This window comes from Gavia stellata, chromosome 7 (genome assembly GCF_030936135.1).
Source record: "Gavia stellata isolate bGavSte3 chromosome 7, bGavSte3.hap2, whole genome shotgun sequence".
Classification (NCBI taxonomy): Eukaryota; Metazoa; Chordata; class Aves; order Gaviiformes; family Gaviidae; genus Gavia; species Gavia stellata.
Window position 1 is genome coordinate 20839799 of NC_082600.1, and position 24925 is coordinate 20864723.

General features: G+C 37.8%; 1 protein-coding gene across 1 annotated transcript; it reads right to left on the minus strand.

The window, feature by feature from the left end:
• ZC3H14 (zinc finger CCCH-type containing 14) lies at positions 1-24925 on the minus strand. Its single transcript, XM_059819994.1, has 17 exons — positions 24875-24925; positions 23939-23981; positions 20632-20746; positions 17530-17570; positions 16981-17176; positions 16205-16625; positions 14130-14290; positions 12914-13014; positions 10120-10275; positions 8603-8677; positions 7999-8155; positions 6011-6234; positions 3750-3870; positions 2651-2787; positions 1502-1596; positions 866-972; positions 1-244 (listed from the first exon to the last, which is right to left on the minus strand). The coding sequence occupies exons 1-17, from the start codon at positions 24908-24910 to the stop codon at positions 238-240; spliced, it is 2193 nt and encodes a 730-aa protein (XP_059675977.1). The 5' UTR covers positions 24911-24925; the 3' UTR covers positions 1-237.

Consider the following 24925-nt stretch of genomic DNA (forward strand, 5'->3'; position numbering starts at 1 on the left):
TTACACAGACATTTTCTTCTTACAGTGTAAAAAAAAATGTAAAATTGCTCAAACTTACAAACTTGGAAAATTAGAGACATTTCAAGTATGCAATCAATCAACCTCATTTTATGAAAACAATGTATATTAAAAGTTCAAAATGCATGAATCTTTCTAACATCCCATGCCCCTGGTGGTTAATCCTCCTTTCCGCTACTGTCCAAAGGAGGCAAACTTCAGTCTCAAGTTGTATCATAATCATTCACTGAGGGGAAAGAGAAAAACAATTTGTGTAAGTACCAGTCTGTAAAGATGATTTCAGAACTGATTGGCAACCTACCCCCATAATCATTAAGTCCTTTGCACGTGAGAGTAGTTGGAGTGAAAGGCTCAACTGACTTCGCTGTCTTTAAGACAGACCACTGACTGCAGCTTTGGGAAGTTTGCTACCAGTTTATGAAATCACAGATAGATGACAGAAATGAGCTGTTCTGCCAGAAACACTCCCAAGAAACATCTGAACATTTTGTGGAAAAGACAGCTTGGACACAAGATGAAACAACAGTAAAGAAGAGCTGATGTTGGATTTTCAGCTTTATTCAAATAAAACTCAGTAACTACAACATGTCCAGGTCAGGATTCCAGTGACTGTCCCCTACCTTAGCTGCAGGGCACTTGTCTTTCTTTCAGTGTTGCATCACATTAGTTCGCATTTATACTACTAAAAACAAACAGTACAGAGTTCTCTTTAAAAGAAAGATGCCTGTAACAGGTATCTATCTTCATACAACTGCCATTGTTCATCACACACACACACACATTACTCCTGTGAGCAGAATTACATTTGTGATGCAAGTCAAAACATACACTCTAAAGAAAATCTCACCTGGTTTGCGTTCGAGTCCATTTCAAGGCATGGCGTGGAGGTACAGCAATAGTTGGATGGTAGAAAGTGCAGTCTGGTCTTGTACACTGGGTATTAAATCTGCAATGCTAAAAATGAAAGCATTTCAGAAGAGGCTACTCAAAGCTGGCTAGCTGCACTCCTGAACAAGCTAACCTAGAATGTTACATGCAAATTTGTACTACTGTATGACTTACCTCATTATAGGTAATTGAATCAACAACTACATAGACTAGTGCAATCAGTTCAACCCAATGACAGAAAGAAATCCTTTTTCAAAAGTATTAGTTAAGAGTTAGAAGCTCCAAAACTGCCACTGCACCGACAGGTGGAAGTCCCTTTGCTTTTAAGGGTTTAGAGTTTAGTTTCAATTGACCTGTGTGTACAAGTTAGGAGCATGACACAGCATTATCTGAAAGACAGAGGAAAAGCCGGAGTATCTGTCTAGTAGTATCTGGGAGCAGAGTCCTGGGGACCCAGTGCATTTCTCAGCTAAAGTTAAAATGTGAAAAGTAAAAGCAAAAAGTGTGAAATGCTAGTGACATTTCCTGACCCAAAGTAACATATTTCAAGTATCTTTCTAGAAAGGAAGGGAAGAGATAGGAGATAAATTCTTACTTTTGGGTGGTAAAATGGACATTCCATTTTCTTACAAGCAGGAAAAAACTTGCACAGTGGACTACTGGAGGATATCGATGGTGTGGGTAGTGGTGCTAACAGTGGAAAAGAAAAGAACAGGAAGTGAGCCTGGATCAGAATAGATTGCTTTTTTAATACCTTTCCACACAAACTTAAATATATCAATGCTTCTGCAAGAAATTACTTTTTATAATACACCAAAGTTCTGCAAGAAATATGGGAAGCATATCACAATGCACTAAGTGGATCTCATACTGGGGTAGAACAAGACTGTCACGTAATCATTAGTCTCGGTTCTTCACCATTTCAGGACCGATGGTACCACGGTCACGGCAATGCTCCCAACAAATTAAGCAGCGATTCTGGTAGGCAGAGACATTCAAATGTTACACTTAGATAGCAGCAAGCCTGTTAGAGTTTCAGCTAATGGGACTGAAAAGCGCAGGCAGTGCACTTTCCAGGAATACAGAGGAAATGATACAGGAGTTAAGGACATTGTACTCTGTCTTCTGGCAGAGTAACAAAACTGCATCGTAGCATTACTAAGGGCTAAACCACTTCCTGAAGACCATCACTTCAGTGGAGTAAAGGGCCTCCACCTTTCTGTGGAGCACTGTTCAAAGGCTCAGGAATACCAACCCGTAATCCAAACACAGCTATTGCCTTCAGTGGGTAACCTCATCCCTGAAAGTCATCTCATCATCACATAAAGTTAACTCCTACGGTGTCATTAAAGAAAAACACGTTCATACAAAGACAGAAACCTCTGGTTTCAATTTGTGTCACAAGCTCTTGCTACAACATGTATCCAATTTAAGAAACAAATTTGAGTAAAACTGCAATCCTGGCTAATCCCTCCAGACGGAAGGACCGCTTGTGCAAGTCACCACTTTGGACTTCCATAGATTTCGTATGGAGTCTTGCATAAAAGCATTCAGGGATTTTTCTGATAACAGTTTTTGTGGTAACACTGGATTATTATTCTTCATCTAGCATTAAGAGTTGAAAGAAAATTAAGTAAAATCAAGCGAAAAATTATTTTTTCACCACTGTCACAGCTTCTGCTTCCAAAAATAGTTTTCTCTTTGGCGCTTTCATTTAAAGCTCAGAAAAACAAGAGGTGCTCACCTGGTTTAGGAGGTGGATGGGGAGCTCGTCGACTGGCATGAGTGTAAGGACAGTCTGGCTTAGTGCACTTTGCATCGTATTTACAGTTTGGATGGATGAACAAGCATTTATCGGCAAATTTGCAGTTAGGAAAAACTCTGAGGGAAAAGAAATTGAGTCATAAGCCCATACTTGGAGCAAAATCCCCAAGCAGCTGTTGCGCATGAAAGCCAGAGTATCACAGAAAGCCAGAACTACAACAGAGCTTGTGCATGTGTTAGTTACTTTCAAAGCAGGGCATGCAGGTGTTAGGGTACTAGCTGTACTCAAACAGATCTGTACCCATTTTCCCCTGTGGACACTCTTTACACACAGTAAATAAGTGAACTACCTCACACTCAGAGGAGTTTAGTAGCAAGCTACTTGTTCCAAGCCAAGACACACTATTCCTAAGGCGCTGTGCAGAGCAGCAAAGGCACTGTGAATTCAGACCTTCACACAGAGGGGCACAGAATTCCCCAAGTAACATGGTTCATTCAGTGAAGAGAAAGTGTTATTTTGAGTTTAGTTATGTCGGATTTTAAAAGAAAATTTGAACGTCTGAGTAAATGAAGCTACCCAATCTGGTAACATTTATCTCAAAACAGAAATTGTTTTTCTAGGCTGTTGCTGCTTGTGGAAGAGAAATCAAAGGCACAGTGCACATTGAAGAGTGTCTTTGCTTTCAAATTTAAAAAAAAAAAAAAAAAAAAAAAAATATCACTGCATCACTATGTAATGGTACCCTAACATGTTCAAAAGCATTTTGACAGCTAGCCGAAGAGTGCCTGTTGTTTTAAGAAGACAACGATTCCCACATCTCTAAGCAACATAAAACCACCAACCTGTATGCTAAACTTTCTTCTGCATGAGCACAGCTGTGACTCTACTTACTAAAAACATCACTGCATTCTGACACATGGTAGATGGGAGGAAAACAAAAGAAATTACAGTGTGATAATCTAGCTCCGATCCTACCCTAACAGACTTACACCACCTTGGAATAATGCAGAAGGGAAATTGGTAGCACCGAAATAAAAATAAAAATCACATGTCAAGTGGTGAGCTTTGCACTACTCACTTGCAAGGTAGTGTGGGGTGATGGTACACACATTCATCTCCATTTTTACAGGCGGGCCAGTACTTGCAGCGCTCAAGCACCTTCTCCTGTTTTTGCAGCACATTTAACTGTTCCATATCCACTAGAAAGGAAAGAAAAAAGAAAGAAAAGCAGCTGGGACCTTTACGATTCTATATGCAATTTGGCGCACACAATATACCATAACTGAAATTCACAATATTTTCTATTCTCTCTCTCTCCTTTTAACCCAATTCTTGATAAGCCTCTATTAAATCAAAAAAAGTCATGACAGTAAAAATTCATGTACAATCATATTAGCCAAAGAAAATTTCCAAAACTACAAAGTGAAAGAAGTCATAATATTGGACTGACAGCTGCCTTTTGGTGATAAAAGATTAAACTTACACTGTTTACAAGCAAAATAAATTTATCTTCACAAATCCAAACTGAGGTGTGAAAGTTAAATAGACCTGATCTTGATCAGACAAGACAAAGATTCTTCAACTGAACCTTAGTTATGACTGTTTTACTAAGCCATGTGTTAATAATAGCTATGCTTCCTTTCTCCAAGGTATTTTTGGGTCCAGAAAATTATTTCAAGAGATAAAGTAAAAAAATCAATTTTTACACTAATCAGATAAAATTTATTAGTATGGAAGCACGCATTGAAAAAGAACCACTTGGATGTAATCTGCTTGGACAGATACCACGTTCACTTCAGCTACCTGAACCCAGACTGCAATCCAAAAAGTATTTTAAGAAATTCCATGTTGAAACATTCAATACCTTCACTACTCTCACGGGAACCCGGGACTCTGACTTTCTCATATTTAACATTATTTGTAAAACCTCATTCTGCATATTCAGGAAATTAAGCATATACCTTCAGCGTTGTCTTATTTTCCCAAATCTGCCTAAACCTTTGGCTTTTCATAGCTTTCCAGGACTGCTAGACTTACCTCTCTGATCTTACTAGTGACACACTTGCTGCAGCTTCATTCCATCCTCAGCCTCATTTATGCCTTATCTTCACAATGTATGGAAGCCAAGTAACGCTATCCTATTGTAAAACCACACTGCTTGTACAAATCACTTCCACACTGACCTGATTCTGGGTGAACTCCAGTCACACCCGTGCTACTTCTGGCTAACATAGCTAATCAAATAAGAATCACTAACAGAGATATAACTATATCATCAACACTCTCCTGTACCCAATAGCTTTAGACAGGAGTGTGAAAGAGACTATACTAGTAAAAACACAGATTTGCAAGGGTAGTATTCCAATTTATATTTCACTGTACTAGTAAAAATGTGCCAATGGATATATAACATTCCTTTCTTCTTTAAGACTGCCTGATATGCATAGTACTTCTGCAGCCAGTGGAACTGAAAGGACATGACCTTAAAAGATCTTTTGCTTTTCCCCCATGGTTCTCTCGTAATTGCATTACATATTTACAGCTGGATCTATGAAATGTAAGAGTTCCCTGTATAGCATCAAATACTATCCTTTATTTAGTTCAAAAAATTTGGATGCACTGCTACTATGGAAAATAAAGATCTTTATTTTCCTAAGAAAACTAAATAAATAAAAAAAAAAAGAATCCAAGCATGACCTTACAGCAAGTATTCAACAGGTCTATGACAAAACAATATCCTCTATATTCTAAACAATTCAAACATAGGCTTCAGCAAGCAATTTCCCATGTTATTCAAAAGGTATCCTGAATATGCAAACCTTCAAGTAAAATCATACACTCTTTAAGTTCTACTTTCAGAGATTCTAGCAACTAGACTATACCAACACCTTACACTTAACAGGCTCCTTTTGATATCACAAATCTAGACAGAAACATTGATACCACCTAACGTATTTTTTAAAGTTCAAGGCACAGCAAAAAGTTCATCATAAAATCTCCTGTCCATCAGCATGGGGACAAATGATAATGGGTCAACTAGAAGTGCAGATTTCTGGCAAGGTAGACAAACTACATTTTCAAAAGAAAAAAAACCCAAATTTTACCAATACCGAGATGTGTGGAGAATTACCTATGTGCTGTATCACTCTAGTTTACAAAGATAAAGGTTTCTGAAGATATGGCCCCACTGAACTACCACATTTCATTTGCCTAAAGAATGTTCTAATTTGAAGAATAAACACCACCACTTTGATTTCTTAAGAATGATATATATTCAAGAGTTCTATCCACAATCAAACCTTCACATTAATGTTATATCCTGTTGGTAAGCATAATTACCATCGCAGCTCTCTAGCTGCCTGGTTACAATTTGCATCTGCTGTGCTCGAAGACCTTTTAATCCTTTGCCACCACACATATTTTGGGTAACTGGCTTTAATCCTTCAGTTATACACATATCTTCCTCTTCTTGATCAGAAAGGTATCCTGGTGGACTGGGCACACCATCCAGTGTCACGATGAACTTGGGACTAGCAGGTTTCTCTGGCTGTGCAAGCTGGTCTCTATCAAAGAAATGTAGTAAAAATAGATTTTCTGACTCCAGAGGTTTAAGTAAAAGTGAGCTGCACTAGTAACTAAAAGTAGTACAAGCTAACCTATGGAGAGTCACGCAGTAACACATTTTCTTTTAATGCTACTAATAATGTACTCCAATTAACAGTTTGCCTTCTATTGTCCCTGAAGCACTAATAAGAAATACAGCTTTCAATGGCATACAGCAGAGAATTTGGCAGGTACATTTCAGTTTGTTGCATTCTGCTCAACAGATAGATCTGAAAGCTCATTTATAGACACAGTTAAATAAAAGAAAGCAATTAATCTTTTGAGGAATTCACAGTTCTGAGACAAAAAAAGAGAGGGTAAATACCATTCTTGGAATCACAAGCCTTTTAACACACAAAACAGGTGTCTCCTCAAAAATACTGAGCAGTGCATAATGAAACAGTCGGTGTAAAAGTTTTTAGGACTAGGAAGAGAGAATTGAAATAACTGACACTAAGAACTTTGATGCTCAGCCTGATCGAAAGATCAGTCCAGCCTAGTATCCTGTATCTGACAGTAGTCAATGTGGATAAAAGACCATAAAAACAGCGGATGCATATTCCACTGTCCCACCCATTTCACCCGAGGGATTTCCTGAATGGCATATGATTCTAAGTATTTCGAAACACGCTATGGAGTTCTCATCTTTGACAAACAGTGATGATACAAACTTTGCGTCTCTATGAAATTAGGCTAAAAGCAACTACAGTGTAGAATGCCTTTAAGAAGAGAGAAAAGCAACACAATAAAAACATCACTAGCCAGAACTTTCAAGTTCAAGCAGTCAGAAATTGACCTATTCACATGCAAAAATTTAACACTCTCCTGTAGCACAGCCACAGTTTTCAACTGTGACATTGCAATGGGATCCTTTTGGGGTTTTTTGTTCATTGCTGGTTTTATTTTTAATGAACACAGGCTGTTTAAAGCCACTAATGGAAAGGAAACACTAACAGTTTCTCAAACACAGCAGTCCACAGTGATGAAGTGTATCACATTGTTCTGAGTGTTTCTTAACTCTACAGGTAAGATACATAAAACTACTTGGTAGCAGGAACTATTAAGGCCTTTAACAAGTTAGCAAAATGACTGTGCACTGGTCAGTGTTCCTTGGGGAAATGAAAAAACATCCACAACACATCATTTGAAGCTGACATGAATTTTAAACTTCTCTTGGCCAAACTCACCAGTAAGGAGCCTTAAATCACTTGTCCCACATGCCACTTCACTGTTTGTTGGCTTACGGGTACTGAGCTACCTGAATGCAGAATGTGCTGTTTTCCCTCCAGCACTGGGAGCTCAATACTCAATACTGCATTAAAAGATGTTTCTTAAGAAATGTAATCTCAGGGTAAAACAGGTATAAAACTGAAGGCAATTTAAGCAAAATTATTACTTAACTAAGATTTCAGAAATGCGAACAGCTATGACAAAAGAGAGCAGTACTTTTCAGTTCCTCCTTCTTCTTTCTTGCAAATCAAGACCTGCTCAAGCTACCGTTGACCCTGGGAATTATTCTCCATTTAGAAGGATTTCTGGGACTTTTTTGCCCCTGCTTTTTTTCCTCTGCTATTCAATATCAGTCCATTTTCCATGATTTCACAGATCCTGACTGTGAAAGGACTGACAAAGCACAAGTATGACTGGATGATTCCATCTAAACCACAAACAAGTCCTAATAACTAATAGGACTAATAACAGTCCTAAACGAAGTAACTTTTTACCGTGTCTGTATTAGACGTCCTGAGAGTACTCGCATTGCCTCTGTGGCCCTCTTTCCCAATTGCTGATTCTGCAGCACTATTTCCTCAGATAACTTGGGCTTCTTCAGGATAAATGACCTAGTATCTGTATGGACCATAGATTCTGCATCATAGTAATCTGAATTGGGAGAAAAATTACACAGAAAAGAGAAAAATAAGGTTGTAGTTGTACTCTTTAACTTATAGCATATTTTTTTTAATAGCAATTTACATGACCGATAAGCTGATTTATTTTGTTTTAATTTCTTACTAGTAGCTTCACAAAAACATTTTTACTTCCTTGCTAATTCCACAAAATGGATCAACAAGAGCCATAGGACATATTAGGCCAGACCAGGAAACTTTGTTACTGGAATGGCTGTGCTGAAACAGCATTGAAGGGGGTCCACACACCCCCGAAACACCTCAGGCTTTGAACACCTACCGATGTAACACTTTCATTCCTTAGAGATGTAGAAACTAGAAAATCCTAGAAATCAGTATAATTCATTGAAAAGGAAGTTATATTTTAACATTCACTGACCAGTAGTGTTCAATTTGAAAATAAAAGATGACAAGACTTAACCTTGAGTCACTTGCAAGGTATCTTCAATCACAGGATCAATCTGGAGCCGAGAAGAGAGCTCCTTTTGTTCAGCTCCTAAAAAAAACCAAACAGTAATTAGAAGCATATTTTACTGCATGTCAAAATGAAACTATAAAGAACTTAAGCATATTCTTCTAATTCCTTCGATTAAAAAAACCCAAACAACACAAACCTCCACAATTCTTACAAAAAAAAAGCCATTCTCATTGCTATGAACCCCTTTCTCATTGTTTCAGAAACAGTAACCAGTTTCCTCCAGTCAGACGGCATGGCAAAATCCAAATACTGAAAGACTCTAGTCTTTCCCATAATCATTGCTCAGTACAAACTAGGTCTGTTAGTATGGCAACTTATAAAGGCCGAGTTCTTCCTCCTCATTTGTAGAGGTGGTAACTATTCAGAGGACATACACACAGGAAAGCAGCTAACTACAAGGGACTACTTTATGGCCTTCTTAGAAGAGGCGAAACAAATCAAAGTAGCACTGTTCTACCTTTGACTTATGGTTTGAAAAAATTTATTTTGCTTTCTGTAAATTTCCTAAGCAAGCTGTCATTTCCATTTCAATGGCAAAAGAGCAAAAATATTTAGTGTAAGTATTTTCTGTACATTAATTCAAAGACTGATAAAGCTTCTTCTTATGTACTTTACAGATACAATTTCAACTATGACCATGAGCTGATGTAACAAAGATCTTACTCAAACCAAATGTTATTCGACAACCTAAATATCTAAATGCTTAGGAAGATTAAAGTGACTTCTTACAGAAGTGTTTTTCCACTGCCTTACTTCTATGTTTCCTTGTAACTAACACAGACACACACACACAGTTCTTTCTTTGTAACAAAATCATGCTGGAAAGGTACTTGGACTGCCTTTAAATGTTATGCCAATTTCCTTCAGGAGTTTCATAACAGAAGTAAAAAAAAAAAGCTTAAGGTTCACAGAGTTACCCTGGCATCAGCTGTCCTGTAACAGCAAACACAGTACTCCAATATTTACACAAAAAAATAAAACATTAGAACTATTTGTGTGGTAACAATATGTCAGAAAGAATATTTTAAATACTCATATTCTGCAAAATTATCCCAAATGTAGAGTATCTTAACTTTCTCACGTAAGCTTCATAACAGAATTACTCCTACAAGATACTAAGGAAAAAACGTAAAGGATGGGGAAAACAGAAGTTATCCCAATATAAATGGATACATTTGCTTATTGCATTTGCTTATGCAAAATTATTCTTCAGTGATATGCCAGAATGCTATATCACCCTTTGCTTACTGATTAATTCCTCTGAGGTTATCTCTGTGTGTGTGCATGTATGTACGTATCTATCTTACAGCCACGCTTTAGAAAGCTTCTTGGTTTTCAGGGCATTTCCACATGCAACTTTTGATGCTGACTTAAAAATGAAAAGCATTTCTTTTCTCTGCTCAGCCTGTTGTAAAATGACATTCCCTGGTATAACCTTTTAAAGAATATTATCAGATGACCTTGAATTCCTTCAACTGTCTGCTCCTTTGGCTCTTCCACTTGAAGCTGAGAACTCAGAGCAGGCAGTCTGTTTTGCACATGGATTACTTCTAACTGAGATTCTTCTGGGCTAATTCGAGTTCTTGGTGCAACTGGAACAGTCTGTTTCTGTGGAACTTTAAATAAAGAAACAATGGTAAATCATTTACATACAACCCAATCACACAATAGTACTATTTTTTACATATGGTGCTAAAATAACTGTAATAAATTCCTACACACACACACAAAAAAAATCCCAAGCATCTATCTCCATAAAAAGCATATTTAGCTACCTGTAAAATTCTCAGGGGAAAAGAACATTTATGCATGTGCATAGAGCACTGAGTGGCACCTCAGAACATCTACTTGTAATACAAAACAGCATGAGAAGGATTCGAGTAACATCAGCAAAGTACTCATTCATCCACTTCTACACATAATTAATTTAGTACTTTCTTATGGTATTGAAATCACTTTTCATTCCACCTTTCATATAAACAATCATGGATTACCAATGTGTGCTTTTCATACTGTGCCAGCTACCCTGTGCTAAGGTGCCTGCAAATAGCATATAAAACTCAGTAGAATCATAAAATCATTTAGGTTGGAAAAGACGTTTAAGATCATCAAGTCTAACCACTAACCTAACACTGCCAAGTCCACCACTAATCTGTATCCCCAAGTGTCTTTTAAATACCGCCTGGGATGGTGACTCAACCACCTCCCTGGGCAGCCTGTTCCAATGCTTGACAACCCTTTTGGTGAAGAAATTCTTCCTACTATCCAACCTAAACCTCCCCTGCTGCAACTTGAGGCTGTTTCCTCTTGTCCTATCACTTGTTACTTGGGAAAAGAGACCAGCATCCACTTTGCTACACCCCCCCTTCGGGTAGTTGTAGCACGGAATTGGGGGTAGCAGGACAACAGGTTGACTTCTTTACTTGGCTTCCGCTAAGACTGTCAGAACTGGTTGTGAAAAGCTAAGCATATTCTTCCCTTGGCTGAATATCACATCAGTACTCAACTTCTGACACAGACAACAAAAAGGTACCGCTCAGTACTGGATTTATCATTTATGATCTTACCGTTTTGTTTTACCTATCTATTTCAAATTAGCTTAATTCTATATTTCATTCAATACTTAAAAAAATACATTAAATACTACCTCTGAAGTGGAACAACCTGAATGATACTTCAGCTAAAATTCACAAATCTCCCCTGTATTAAACCACAGTGATGCTTTTTGGTGTCTCCACTGAAATATTCTCATGTTGGTAAGTCAAATTACAAGATCACCACTATTAAAAATCAATAATTTTAATTTAAAATTTTTCTGCCTATGTTCTATTTCCTGCCATATTGCTATGTACACAAGAAAGAGCTTCCTGCATCACCTCAAATTACTGTTCCCTGTGTTGCTGCTTTTTCCACCATAAACACTCCTTGCTGGATAACTGGCATCAGAACTTAGGAGTATCAGTGCTCCTACCTCTTTCTGTAACAAACTGCTCATTCTGCTTACCCTCTAGAATGAAGACAAGCTCCTAATGCTTAGGAGGCACTTACGTTATTTGCTATTAATGAAGAAGCACAATTTTCTTTTAGAAGTTCATTTACTGTATGAAATATATTTTTTAAGTAGTCAAGCAATTCCACAGTTTACTAGAACTATTCTTAGTTATTTTTCTTCAATTCTAAGCTTGGCAATCATCTTTATTAGTCACGCATACAATTTATTCTGTATTAAAACCAGCTCACTCTACATCCCACTTCTAGCAAACACTGACATCTCCTCCAATTCAAGAGCCTTTGAACACAGAAAACTCCATACACATCTCATACCTTTAAATCTACTTATCAGCAACTGTGCAACCTTGAAAATACACGCAACCACAAGAAATCAGGGAAGACGTTCACAATGACCATTTTGTAAATATGTTAATGTAGAAGGAAGACATGTGTTTCTTGAAGATAGTTTCCAGGTTTTGAGAGAGAGAGCAGGCAAAAGATTTTGGATAGCTTTCAGCCTTGCTCCAGATGGCATAAAAGTCACTGTTTAGGAAGTTTAGTGAATGCTCCTTCTCTGGCAATGTGCAATACTTCCTACTGACAACACTAGGTTTATTAACACCCAGTGAAATGAAAGCACACAAGATAACAGATGGATTTGCCTTCAGCAGAACTCTCTCCTAGCTAGGGGAACTGAATGCCTACACACAGGCAACTCCTCAGCTGCTGTATTAACTGCAACTCAATACCTAAAATCATTGCCTCATTGTTCAAAGACTATATGCTGATACATCAGTCAGTAGTTGCTTGTTATTTTGCACTTCTATTACCTATACCCAGTGCATTTTGATTTTTTGCTGTTTGGTTTTTTTCTCTTCCCCTCTCAGAAGGAAGGGGGAGAGTGAAGAAAGGGAAAAAAGATCAACCAAACAGCTCAAACAACCTGCCTAATTATGAACACTTTCCCCTTGGCAACTATCAACTTCAAAATACTTCTGGCACTTCCATTTTGTATCTATACACTTTACAGACTTACTATCTTGATTAATGTATTTTAAATAACTCCTCCCTTGTTAATGCTTTCATAATTCATCAGTGAAGACTAATGTAATGTTCACGGAACATGGAAAATCCCTTACGTGTAGCACTGACACGCATTATTTAACATTCTGTTTTATTTCTAAGCGCTATTTTTAGCTTGGATTTATAAAACAGGGCTTGGAAATATTATAGCTTAACACAAACAAAAATAATACTAATTACCAGTGGAATAATTGGTTGTTTTTGTAACCGATTCCTGTGCTTCAGAGATTGCTTTCAGTATTAAGTTCTTATTGGCCTGTTTTGAAGGTGGCAATGAAGGTCTAAGGGAGATAAAAAAAATTATGAATTGTACATGAATTGCAACAGCAACTGTATCCATGTTAAACACAGATATTTCAACAGGTTAACACAGTTATGCATCATACTGATAGAAATCATGATCTAAAAATCACTGTACCCACATTTATTTTCAGCTTGTTAATCTATTCTCCGAGTGGACAGATCCACAAAATGCTCTCAAAAATGGAAGTCCAGAAGCGTGACTTCACCTCTCAGCTTAAGTTGCTGTAAAACCACGCTGCATCTGAAAGGCACGAACTCTGCCATTCATTTCCTCCCACCTCTGCCCCTCATATGCCTGTTGCTACGTTTGTGTTGGCACTGCTAATTATGCAGCTGCCCTGGAGAGTAAGATCCAGCTGAAAACTGACTTTATCAAAATTAGCTGTAAAAAAAGCTTTCTGTTTGTCTTTGAACATCAACAACAAGGAAGTTTAAATCAGAAAAATGTGTTGGGGGGCTGAAGATAAATTCAGTAAAGTGTATTAGCTTAAAACAAATCTTATACAAGCTAGCACTGTAGATCACTAGAACCATCTCTTCCCTAGTTTAAATGTTCTTCCTCCTATTGTTGAAAATCACATACAAACCACTGATGTACTTTGAATGACACCTGACATTCAGACAGAATTAGGGAGCAGAAAAAAAGGAAAAACCTCTCAAGTTTTTTGAAAAGTTAAAATCACCTTAAAGAACAAGTGATAACTGGTTTGAAAACTATTCCCAAAATAGAAACAAAGCAATTAAAACTCCTGGAAAATTATTTTACCACATTAAAAACCTGGTCTGAAACACGCCAACATTAATGTTGTTTTGCCAGTAAACTTTTCACAAACAGTGTAGAATTTCACATTCCGTTGCAGCTTATGCACAATAATAAAAACAGGTTACAAAATCAGAGGAAAAAGGGTGATACAAACAGAGATCTCACCCATAGAATTGTAAGACAGTACAAAAAAAATATAAAAATGGCTTACTGAATTTCATCTGTCAATTTTCAAAACTGCAAACAGTTTTTCCCCAACTTCCGCTTTCAAAGTTTTTGTTCATTAAATTAATTTTGGAAACGACACAGAATCACTGAGATCTTAAATACCTTCTTTCTGGCTTTGCAGGTACAGACACACTGCTGGAGATGCTTCCTGCTCGTGATCCATACTCTTCCTCCTCCTCGTCGTCTTCCCCATCATTACAGAACTTTTTCACTTTGACTACTGAGCTTACAACAGGCAACCGTCTCTTCCTGGAGCTTTCTTCCTACAACAAACAGAGCAGCCAAACCAATTCAATTAGCGTAAAACATGTATTAATAAGCCAGCAAAGAAAATATTGCAATTCTACCTATAGCCAGAAGATGGAGAACTTCCATTCAAGTTGCATGAGTCTGGGACTACTGTACTGTCTGAAGAAACAAGTGACAGCACTAGAGAATATGAAAATCAGACATATTTACACTGAAACAACTCATTAAAAACGTAACCGTAAATAACATTTAGAAAAGGAGAAGAAAAAAGTTGAAAGTACAGACATTTTATCCAACATCTAGAGAAAAAGGGGGTTTTCCAAAGAAATTCATACTACCTTTCAAGATGCACCTGTTGAAAGTCTGATAGAGAAAACTGAAATCAGTATGAATGACCTTCGCCTCTGTATCAACTCTTATTTCAGATTAGCATAAGGATTAATTTCTAGCAAGCTGACATATTCCAAAGGTTGCTAACAGCTATGCAAAGCCAGGATGGTCCAGTTTAGGCAGTGCAAGGTCCATGTTCTGACACAGCCACTCACTGTCACATGTGGTAGTGACAAATTTAAATGCTAGGCTATGTGAAAGTGTAGGAGAAAGCACGTGTCAATAATTTCTGTAGGAACCATCACTCAGCACTGAACTACACAGGAGTGCAATGAGGCATCTGGATGCCACGTTTCTACACAGTAACCTTTAAATGATCTTATCTCCTCCAAAGAGAAAGAAGTATCCTAAGGGATGGACCTAGACTACACAGATACAGAAGATTCATACAGTAAAAAACCCAATACCTAAAGAAATGACCTTTTAAAAGGTAAAACTTCCCAAAGCACAAGAACTTGTCTAAGAGAAGGCAGAATACAGCAAAGGTCCACAGTTCTAAGAAACACTCCTGAAATAGCCCTCTTCTGGACATTATTCATGAAATAGTAATAGAAGAAAATTACCACAAGACCTTTTTCTAATATTTCCAAGGAGAGATGTGACTGTCATTCATCCATGACTTATGTACAGCATTAAACAAATCACTATATTCTCACTATATTCTCATTCTCACTTCTCCATCTTAAAAAACAAAGACATCAGCACATATCTTTGTACAGCATTCTACATTTCCAAGTAAAATTTGTTGTCCTTTATACAGAACTAAGTAAGTAGTAGTAAAGACAGAGAACTATATGTGACAAATACAGATGTACTTGGAATACAAGGTATGTAAAATTACAACATTATTGCCTCATTACAACATTAGCAGCTGTAACAATCTTCATTCCTCTCACAAAGGGCTCTAAACTGATTCATATGGATCGTCTTTAAAACAATCAGCTAGGACTATCACCATGCCTGGCTTAGTCTGGCCTCCAGAGTATGTAGGGCAGCAAGCACCTTTTAGTTTCTCCTTGTACAACACCCATCCCAAAGAGTTCTTAAATGCCATGGTTCTAAATAGTGTAATAATAATCCTACTAAGCAACATATCTGGGCTTTAGAGACTAACATATATCTAGCATAGGTATGAATAAACAGCATCCCAAAAATACTGGTTTACAGAACTGTGTAAAGCTGGAGATTTAGAAAGCACTTATGGAAGATCATACTGTTCCAATGATCTAGAGATCAAAATTATTTCTGATTCATCACGTGCTTCATAACAATGTGCTAACCCATTAGTCCAACTCAATATGGCATGAAGATGTACAAGCTAATTAACTCTGAGATGAAGCAACCTGTCAGGTGATGATGTTAAACTATGCAACCTCTTTTGATCAGCGAACCCAAAGAATGAAATCCCAAACCTACTGGTATCAATGACAGAAGTCCTTTGATTTCTCCGAGGTCAAGATTTTACTGGAAGTGTACATAGTAATTTAAGTTTCTGGCAAAATATTGTAAAATATTGCAATAGTTTAGCTCGTACTAACCTCACTGCCTACTTTATCGGCACTAAGTTTGGAGGTGGGTCTGTAACTTTCTGCTAAGCTGCCAAATGCTTCTGGATTGCACAGCTGGCCTGTTTCCAAAGACCTGCAGCTTTGTGTGTCTAACTGCCGGCCCCCCTGTAAGTTGCCCTGCTGTGACAATCTGTGCACATGTATATTGCCATCTGCACTCCTGCTAGCTGGTGGTCGGTAGATTTCAGCAGAAGGACGAGAAGAACCGTAAGTTACAGTTACAATAGGTTTCTTCCGTGACAAAGGATTCTCCTGCACGAAGTTTAGGTCTTCATCAATTAGATCATCTGGTTCAGGTTTAATATCAATTACAGCTTCAGAAGGTGACAATTCCCTCAAAGGCTTGACTGTAGATGTTAAGCGGGATGCAGAACCATCTTCACAAGACTGCCTGATAAAATAAGAAATTGCCAACTATTAACTCATCTGCAAATAAAGTTCTGGAAAATGAGAACTGTCTTTAAAACAAAGCCAGCAGGGAAGAATCATTATGGTATTATTATTTATACAAATCCAACACACTGATCACTATTTTTAGTTTGGTTAGTTAATCTAAGCCCAGCTGTTCCTTAAAGAAATGGAACTGAATTCCTGATTTAATGTTTTTTATGCAACAAACTGCAGTGATGCTTTACTCTTCAAAACTACTTTGATCTTTCCAAGTATCTGTGCTCTTCAGAATGACTACTACAGTCACACAAGTACTAATGTCTGAATGTGTGTTAGTAAGTAACCACACGCCTTACCGTGAAGCGGTGTTCCTTTGCTCCTGTGAGCTAGTTGAAACTCTTGAGTCATTTCTTTCAGTCCGAGTGCTGGAAACTGCAAGAGGTGGCAAAATATCCTCACGCCTCCTCTCATCACTGACACATGAACTGCTTTTGCTGGAAGGAAGGCTGCTCTCAAAGATACTAGATTCTGAAGATTTTATACTAGTTGGTTCTGTGGAGACAGGTACCTTTCATTTTTACATCAAAGTACAGCAATACAGATTTTGCAGTAAATGTAGCAAAGAAACTGCAAACAAGACATTGTGCAGATCTGAAAACACAACAAGCTGAAAGCTGTTTCAGCTGAAAACATCAGAAAGAAACACCCAGAAATAAATTCTGGACTCAGAAATAAATTCTTTATCTCAAAATAGAAAGCAATTTTTTAAATTCTCAGGACCCAAAAGACCATATAAATTGAAAATTAACAAAACAGTCAGCCAAGATCTTTTTTGAAACTCAGACATGCAACACTACACAGAAAAGACAAACCTACTTTCACCCAAAATTAATTTTCTTACTTACCAGTAGTCACAGACCGCAGCTTATCCAAAACACCATGGAGCCTGAAATAGATGGGGGACAGGGAAAGAAGCAGAAGAGAAAAAGGAGAAATAGAAGAAATTTAACTTACATTCAGAATAATAATCTTTCAGAAACCAACTGCCTTTTCCCCCATAATAAGCATCTCATTTATCTAACACTTCACCTTCCATCAACTGACGTATGTTTAACCTCAAAAGGGAGGCTTTAAGTACCTTGCCTCCAGTGAATCTTCATACATGCAGGTTGGGTATTCATCACATCATCTATTTTTAGCATTTAATTGGTTTACATAATTAAAGCCAGTACTTTCCAATGTTTCACTACAATCAATGGTGTGAGTCAAGTGTCTTCAAAAGGAATGATTCAAAAAACCTAAGTTAGAAGCCTGAAGTATAGCTGAAAATTTTACTTCATATATGAAGGTTTAATTACACAGCAAAGTTAAACAGAATTGACAAGACAAACCTAAACAATGTACAATTCATAGCACTTAACATACTCAGGATTTTTCCAGCATGCTTTGTGTATACCAACAATATTTGAGACATGTTGGTGAGCAAAAACATTTCAGCAAGGTACCAAATTTGCCATTTGCCTGTGAAAAAGGCACCAAGCTGAAGCAATACAGAAAATCAAAAGGCTATAAAATAATGCTGTTTAAAAATAAACAAACATTACAGTAAAAAGAAAGTAAAAAATAAAAAAGAAAAAATAATCCCAACACTTAAATGCATATCCTGCTTGGAATTCAAACCTGATCATGGGCTTCTCCATAATTTAGACTGAGTATTAGAAAGGAGGTAAGGAACAAGAACATTTAAAACTGGGAAAAGTAAGACTGCATGCGAGTATAAGGAAGGCTTCTCAAACCTCCTCCTGACGTTTCACTAGAACACTCCTAAAAGTTTCGTCAACTGAGCTCTGCTGACGCATATCAGTTTTCACACTGACCTCCGGATAACTGTGACCTGACACTTGGTTCAGCGTAAGAAGTGTTGGCCAACCAGCAGGATTGCCAGGTCTGCCACAGAACTGCTGTGAGACTTTTGCTAGATGACCCCAAATTACTAGCTACAGAGACAAACCAAGGAAGGCAGACCTTGTTGAGTATTGTATTTAGCCAGAGACCCAGTACTTAAGAATGTAAACATTCTGGGTTGCCTTTAAAAGATATAAGAGCATATGAAACTCCCAACTACAATGCTATTTAACTTTTTTCCACCAGTCCTCTTACAGCTTATTGCATAGGTTTCATCTTGTCTTCTTTTCCATCATTCTTTTAACCAATACCTACTTTGTTACTTGATAAAGCACTCTGAAATTGAAATTGTATTTATGTATGTGGATACTTATTATGTGGATACTGAATTGAGAATAAAAGACTCATTACATTCGGAATTTAAGCAGGTGTCAAAACCAGCAGGAGGTATAATATCTACATATAGTTGATAACCAGTTCTAAATATATTTATATATAAAAAGAATCTTGATTTCTCTTCCCTGCTGAAATTTGCTTTCTCTACATCTTTATATTTTTTGTCAATAAAGTTTTAGTTTCATTTACAAAGCCAAAGAAGTATTTTCTGCTACATACTATTGTGTTATTACTTACTGTATATCAGGATTCAGTCAAAACCCTAGTACTGGAGTTACCTTCGTCAACTTGTAAACCTCACTAATTTGTCTAACTGATTCCCAAAACTACTACGAGAAAGACAACTGCATGACTTACTGATACAGTGAAACCCAACAAATTTGCCTAAGCAGGCCACAAGAGGGAACGAAGAACATAAATGCCTGTGTACTTTTAAAAAAAGGAGTGCATGCCTAATTGCACTCCTTTCTTATATTTCTGACAAATGGCAGGAAAAAATTGAAAAATCTGAAAGCAAACTCAAATTATATCCATACAAGTAACGCTGTCACATGGAAATCCATCAGTTTCAATAGTTAATACAGTGAATTGTAATAGGTGGAACTAATTTTCACTTTTTGTCAATGTTTATGGTTTCATAATGCATCTAACCTCTAAAATGTCTCTCTCTGCTATTTAATAGCATAAAAGCTCCTAACCAAATAAAAAGAAACCTGGCTAATCACATACACTAAATACTGGAAGTGAATGTAACCAGTCAGTACAAAAATTTCAAAGGAAGGAAACTGAAAAAGCAGAAAAAATGTAGTATTTCTCTAATCTATACAAAACAAAATAATATTCCTTAAAACTATATTAGGTTAGAGACTCAGAAATAAGATTAAGTTAAAAAAATACACAACTCTGAATGCAAGAAAAATCTCTGGAGTGAAATATCTGTATGGATACTCTGAAACATGGAGTTAATTAAAGGTTTATACTCTAAGCCAAACTCAGTATCAGAAAATGCATGAGAAATATAATGGCTAAGGCTGTCATGCAGCATAGCATAAATTAATCCACACTGTCAGGAGTTTAGAAAAGAGTTCATCTGTTGCTAATTTGTCCTGCTCATAATAATTCTGGGGTTCTACTTTTGTTTTGTAAAGCTGGGTGGTGGTAATAAATAAACAGCCTGAGAGGTGGGAATACCTAAACATTTGGTGCTAAGCCTTGTCAAAAGACAGTATGCAAGATTAGATCCACTGCTCATCTGCCTTGATATAGTAATTCTCACGCACAACAGCAATCTGAAACACTATTAGCATAAAAGCAAAGAATTTTGCCTTTGAAGAACCATTTTACACCTAACTACAGTGAACAACACTCTCATGCTCACAGTGGGCTTTGCAGGAATAATTTTTTTTTTAAGTCAACATATAGCCCCCACTTACCTGAGCATTTCACGCTTCATTCAAAAATTTGCCTGGACTTACAAGCAAACAAACAATAGAAGCCCTCCAGTCCTTTGCCACTTAATTGTTACTGCAATAGCCTAACTGATGACAGACTAAAAGTGATTTACTTATTGGACCTGCAAAGTAAAAGTTTTGATTAATGTAAATTACACAATGGGAAGTAAGTAAGTGCTTAAATTCTCAGGTTTCACTTACAGAGAGCAGTCCTGATTACTGATAAGAAGTGCGACAAGTAACTTACAAACATACCAGACAGTAAACCTGACAGTATTGTTTCCAAGGAAAAGGGAAAGGTCTTCTGTCATCTGCTCCTGACTCTTCTTATTGGCCACCATAACCATAATATAATCAGGGAGCTCTTCATCTAATAGAAAGAGAAAAATGTTGGTTTGAAGTATAATAAATCATAAAAGATGTAGCAAACATCCTTAAACATGTAACCAGATTTTTTTTTCCAGTTTTACTACAAAGACTCTGCAGGCAGAGGATTAGGTAAGCAAATTAACAAGACTTCCATTTCCTCTGAGGTTCAAGACAAGTTTCAGCTATGACTGAGGAATAAAAGATCGTCAACTTCACAAGAGCATAAGCCAAAGATAAGATCAAAGTATTTAAAAAGTGATAAAACACAAAAAGGACAAGATAGAAGAAAGCCACTCTGCTGCCTATATCCTTTAACTTGAACACTAACAACAATTTTCATCATTTCAAATATTGCCAATTTATCCTTGCCAAATTTCCTTTAGCTACAAAGACCAGATAAATATCCCTTTCTGATTTGTGCATTAAACAAATCAAAACTGTATTAACTTCCAGATTTTCTATCTACAAGAAAATGAACAAACCAACCAGCAACCCCGAGAGTCTGACTCTCTAACTCCCTAACATATGCAATTTCACACACAGCGAGAAATCCTTGAGTGAGTCCCTTGCTGGACTGCTCTCACGGAGTACGCCTACTCATCAGAATGGATAGGAAGGTGCTTGGAATCTGACCCTTAATACATTAAGGGTTCGGGGAGTTTGTTATTCGGCTTTTTACTTTGGCCTAGCTCTGGTCTACCCTGAAGGACTGAATGGCATGTCTGTGGCTCGAGGGAATTAGGTATGCTTCTTCAGCACATATTTCAATTTAGTTTAATCAAACACCTCATGCTCTCCAATACCACTCCATCACATGAACATAGTAAGTGAAGACAGTTGGGAAATCCACTTCAAATTGTGAATTTGAACCAAGGCACTAAAATAGATGTACTAATTTCATCAAGTTAAGTTTGTACACAACATTAAAAAGATGTAAAAAATGAAAAATCTTAAACAGAAATCAAAATACCAATCAAAGAAATTGCCTTTCTTGTATGTCTCTCTATATACCCATCTGTACTACAGAAATAACATTCATACATTGCACCTGCACTCCATTATCACTATTCAAGTATTCCAACATAACACATTCCTAGCCTCACCCCAACTTGTTTTTGGTGGTTTTTTTTTTTTTCCCCCTGAATGTAAACTGCAAGTTGCACAAGATGGATGGATACCCAGATCTAGGAACTTAGAATTAATTTTATTTTTTGTCCAAGCTACTTCTAAACCTGATCAGCTCCTCAGGTGGTTCAACATATGATAAAGTATAGAAGAAGATACTTTAAGTATAGATCAAAACATAAATTAGCACAATTACCTGTAACAGTATGATAGAAGAAGGAAAGAAAGAAAACAACTGCTTCTCTCGGCGACCGCATTGGTTTATGCCAACTTAAATTGTATGCAAAACTACAACCTTTTGAAAATTTTGATACTTGATGAATATTTAACTATCTTTATTTTGCTTCACAGATATGAATTTTTCCTCTGGAAATTCTACACAACAAGTAAGTTTCAACATGTCTTACTGTAGAAGACTTTTCAAAAGAAAAGAACTAGCAGCTACAGAAAGAAACAAAAGCATGATTCTTGCTTACAGAGGCTAGAATGAGGGAGAACTGATTTTTACCAGTTACCTAAAAGAAGAAATGGAGAGTTTTTCAAAAACATTACTGGAAAAGTTGTCCAAAATACCCTAGTCAGGAAAGGAAACCTGGAAAATGTCAGAAATTTTGAAACAGTGGTTTAAAAACAAAAAAGAAGCCAAGGGAAGTCAGACTTGGTGATAAAGAAAACAAGGTTATTTAAAGAAGTTCAGAAGCTGACTGAGAAGAAAGTGCAGACATTGTATGGTGATCTTGGGAACTGCCTTCTGAATACAGGAAACAGAAAGAAAAGCAAAACAGAGAAAGAATAATCAGCCATAGTTGGAATCAAAGATTATTAGTATTCTACCAGCATCCTGGTATCAGAGATAAGAAAAATTTTTTTCAGAAATGCAGGAAAAAGCAGACAAAGAATCAACGACTGAGAAACTGAAACCTGGAATGACAGTAAAAAACCAAAAATGAGTTACTGAAAAAGACAACTTTTGAGATGGTGAAAAAAGACGACCTTACAATGAAAAAATTCTAAACACGGTTCCTTGGCACCTGCTGAGTTCAGAACATCAGCTGATGTAGCCCTCTTTAAATAGGAAATAAGATGAATTCAAGATCAAACTACAAACTTTGAACTTGGTTCTGCAACTCATGGGATCTCTGAACTATGGTCTCAATTCCTTTCCTTCACCTGAAATCCAAGAAGTATCACAGACAACAACAAGGCAGTGCAGGACTGAGTTATTCTGCTTCCAACAGAACACTGTGTTAAGTTACCAACTTTCACTGCTTTAAAAAAAAAAAACCTGCTCTTAAGTGCAATATCCATTTAATCCTGGATTCAGGAAAGAAAAAAAAAGAAAAACACAGACATTCACACTGCTCATATCTCTCTCCTCACAATCCAAAATAAAATCTCACCCTGCCTCTAAGATTCAACATCAGCTTAACGTAGCTCTTCGTTCTCCCCTTAACAATCAAGCTCTTACATTTTGGAGATTTGTCCTACATAAATGTTTCTGACATGGCCTTTGTACTTCCTAAACCAGTCAGTCTACCTCTGTCTTACAGTAATATCCTTCCTCCTAATTTTGACAAATGTCTCACTCTGAATTCAAAAGGCTTTTGAAAAGATGCCTAAGAAAGACTCACTCCATCTCAGAGTCATCACAGGTAACTGCTGCTGTATTTGCAAGGATCTTGCTTTCTATGTTTCTCCTTGTGTTTCAAAGAAACTTCCTTAAATATTCACAGACACATCATTGTTTGTTTTTCTTTTAAATCCCTTGCCACCATTTCTCCTTGAAAGGGGAGACTGTTAGCCTTCTTAGTTATTTTCTTTTAGTTCTTTATATATTGATGTCCACAGACTGCCTCCTCTTACTCTTCGGCTAGACGTATTTTGTGAAGTAAGTCTTTTTCTTTCATACTAGTCCAGCACTTCAGACAATTCACCTCATGCTGAAGGCTTCTGTACGCAGTAACGCAAGTAATAGTAAGTAAATATGCTGTTCCATTAACTAGCTGGTTGTTTCCTATCTAACAACAACAAACCTGAAGAAGATTGCTAAACACATGATAAAACTTACCAACATAAGCCCCCAGCTCCTGCAACTTTCCTTTTATAGCACCCTAAAAAAATAATGAAATAGCATTTAAGGAATGGAGCAACAAAATATTTCTAACTGCAAAACGGTGGGAGGCTTAGCAAAGTTTTCATCATTAACTGTTTGAACACGTTGGTTTAACACATTACTTTTCCTATTCTCCACTGCTCATGATATAAACGTTGTAACAGTGAGAGACTGACAGCAGAATAGCAAGAACTGCCAGGAAATCTCACACTCTCTACCATATTTCCTATATACTAGTTCCCGGTGCTACTATACAACTTCCAAGTCCCAGCTGTCCTTTTTTAAGCAGAGACCATCCGGGCTCATAAGGTGCAAAGAAAACGAATCACGGATGGTTTGATAAAAGGTCATTCCCGGCTCAGCAAGAAAAAAAGCCTGCCATGATTTTCAAACTGTGATTGCTGAGTGGGAGCAGCTGACAAGACCTGACGGTAATGGGGGCTTACACCAGAACGCCCGGCTACAGCTGCTCCCTCTCCCGGGCAACCCCCGGTTCCGGGCCTGCGTCCCAGGCGGGCCGCTGCAGGGCGAGAACGCCAAATCCGGTGGAGAGACGGTGCTGCCCTCCGGGGTACGGTAGGACCCCGACTCCGCTTCCCAAAACAACGACTCTCCTGCTCATTCCCCTCCCCGGGGAGCCGCGAGGCCGAAGGCCGCACGCCCCGGGAGCTCCCGGTCACCCCGGCCCAGCAGGGTTCACCCCGCCGCTTCCTTCCGCCAAGGCAAAGGGGCTCGGCGGTGCACGGTACGCAGCGCCCGCGCCACCTCCGCGCCTGAGGGGAGGCCGGAGGGAGCCCGGCGCCTCAGCCATGGGCCAGGCCTGCCCCGCACAAGCGGGGTCAGGCCCCTGCCACGGGTGGAGAGGGAGCGACGCGGCTGCTTCTCTCTCACCCGGATCTTGCGGCTGATCTCGGTGCCGATCTCCATGGTCGCGCCGCCCCG

Bases quoted from the DNA above. Each gene is read 5' to 3' on its own strand.
- ZC3H14 (XM_059819994.1), bottom strand. From the start codon at position 24,910: ATGGAGATCGGCACCGAGATCAGCCGCAAGATCCGG. The intron at 8,156-8,602 runs GTTAAGTCTTGT...CTCCCAATTCAG, and splicing joins TACCTTGCAAGTGACTCAAG to ATTACTATGATGCAGAATCT. The intron at 6,235-7,998 runs GTAAAAAGTTAC...TTTCTTTGATAG, and splicing joins GGACGTCTAATACAGACACG to AGACCAGCTTGCACAGCCAG.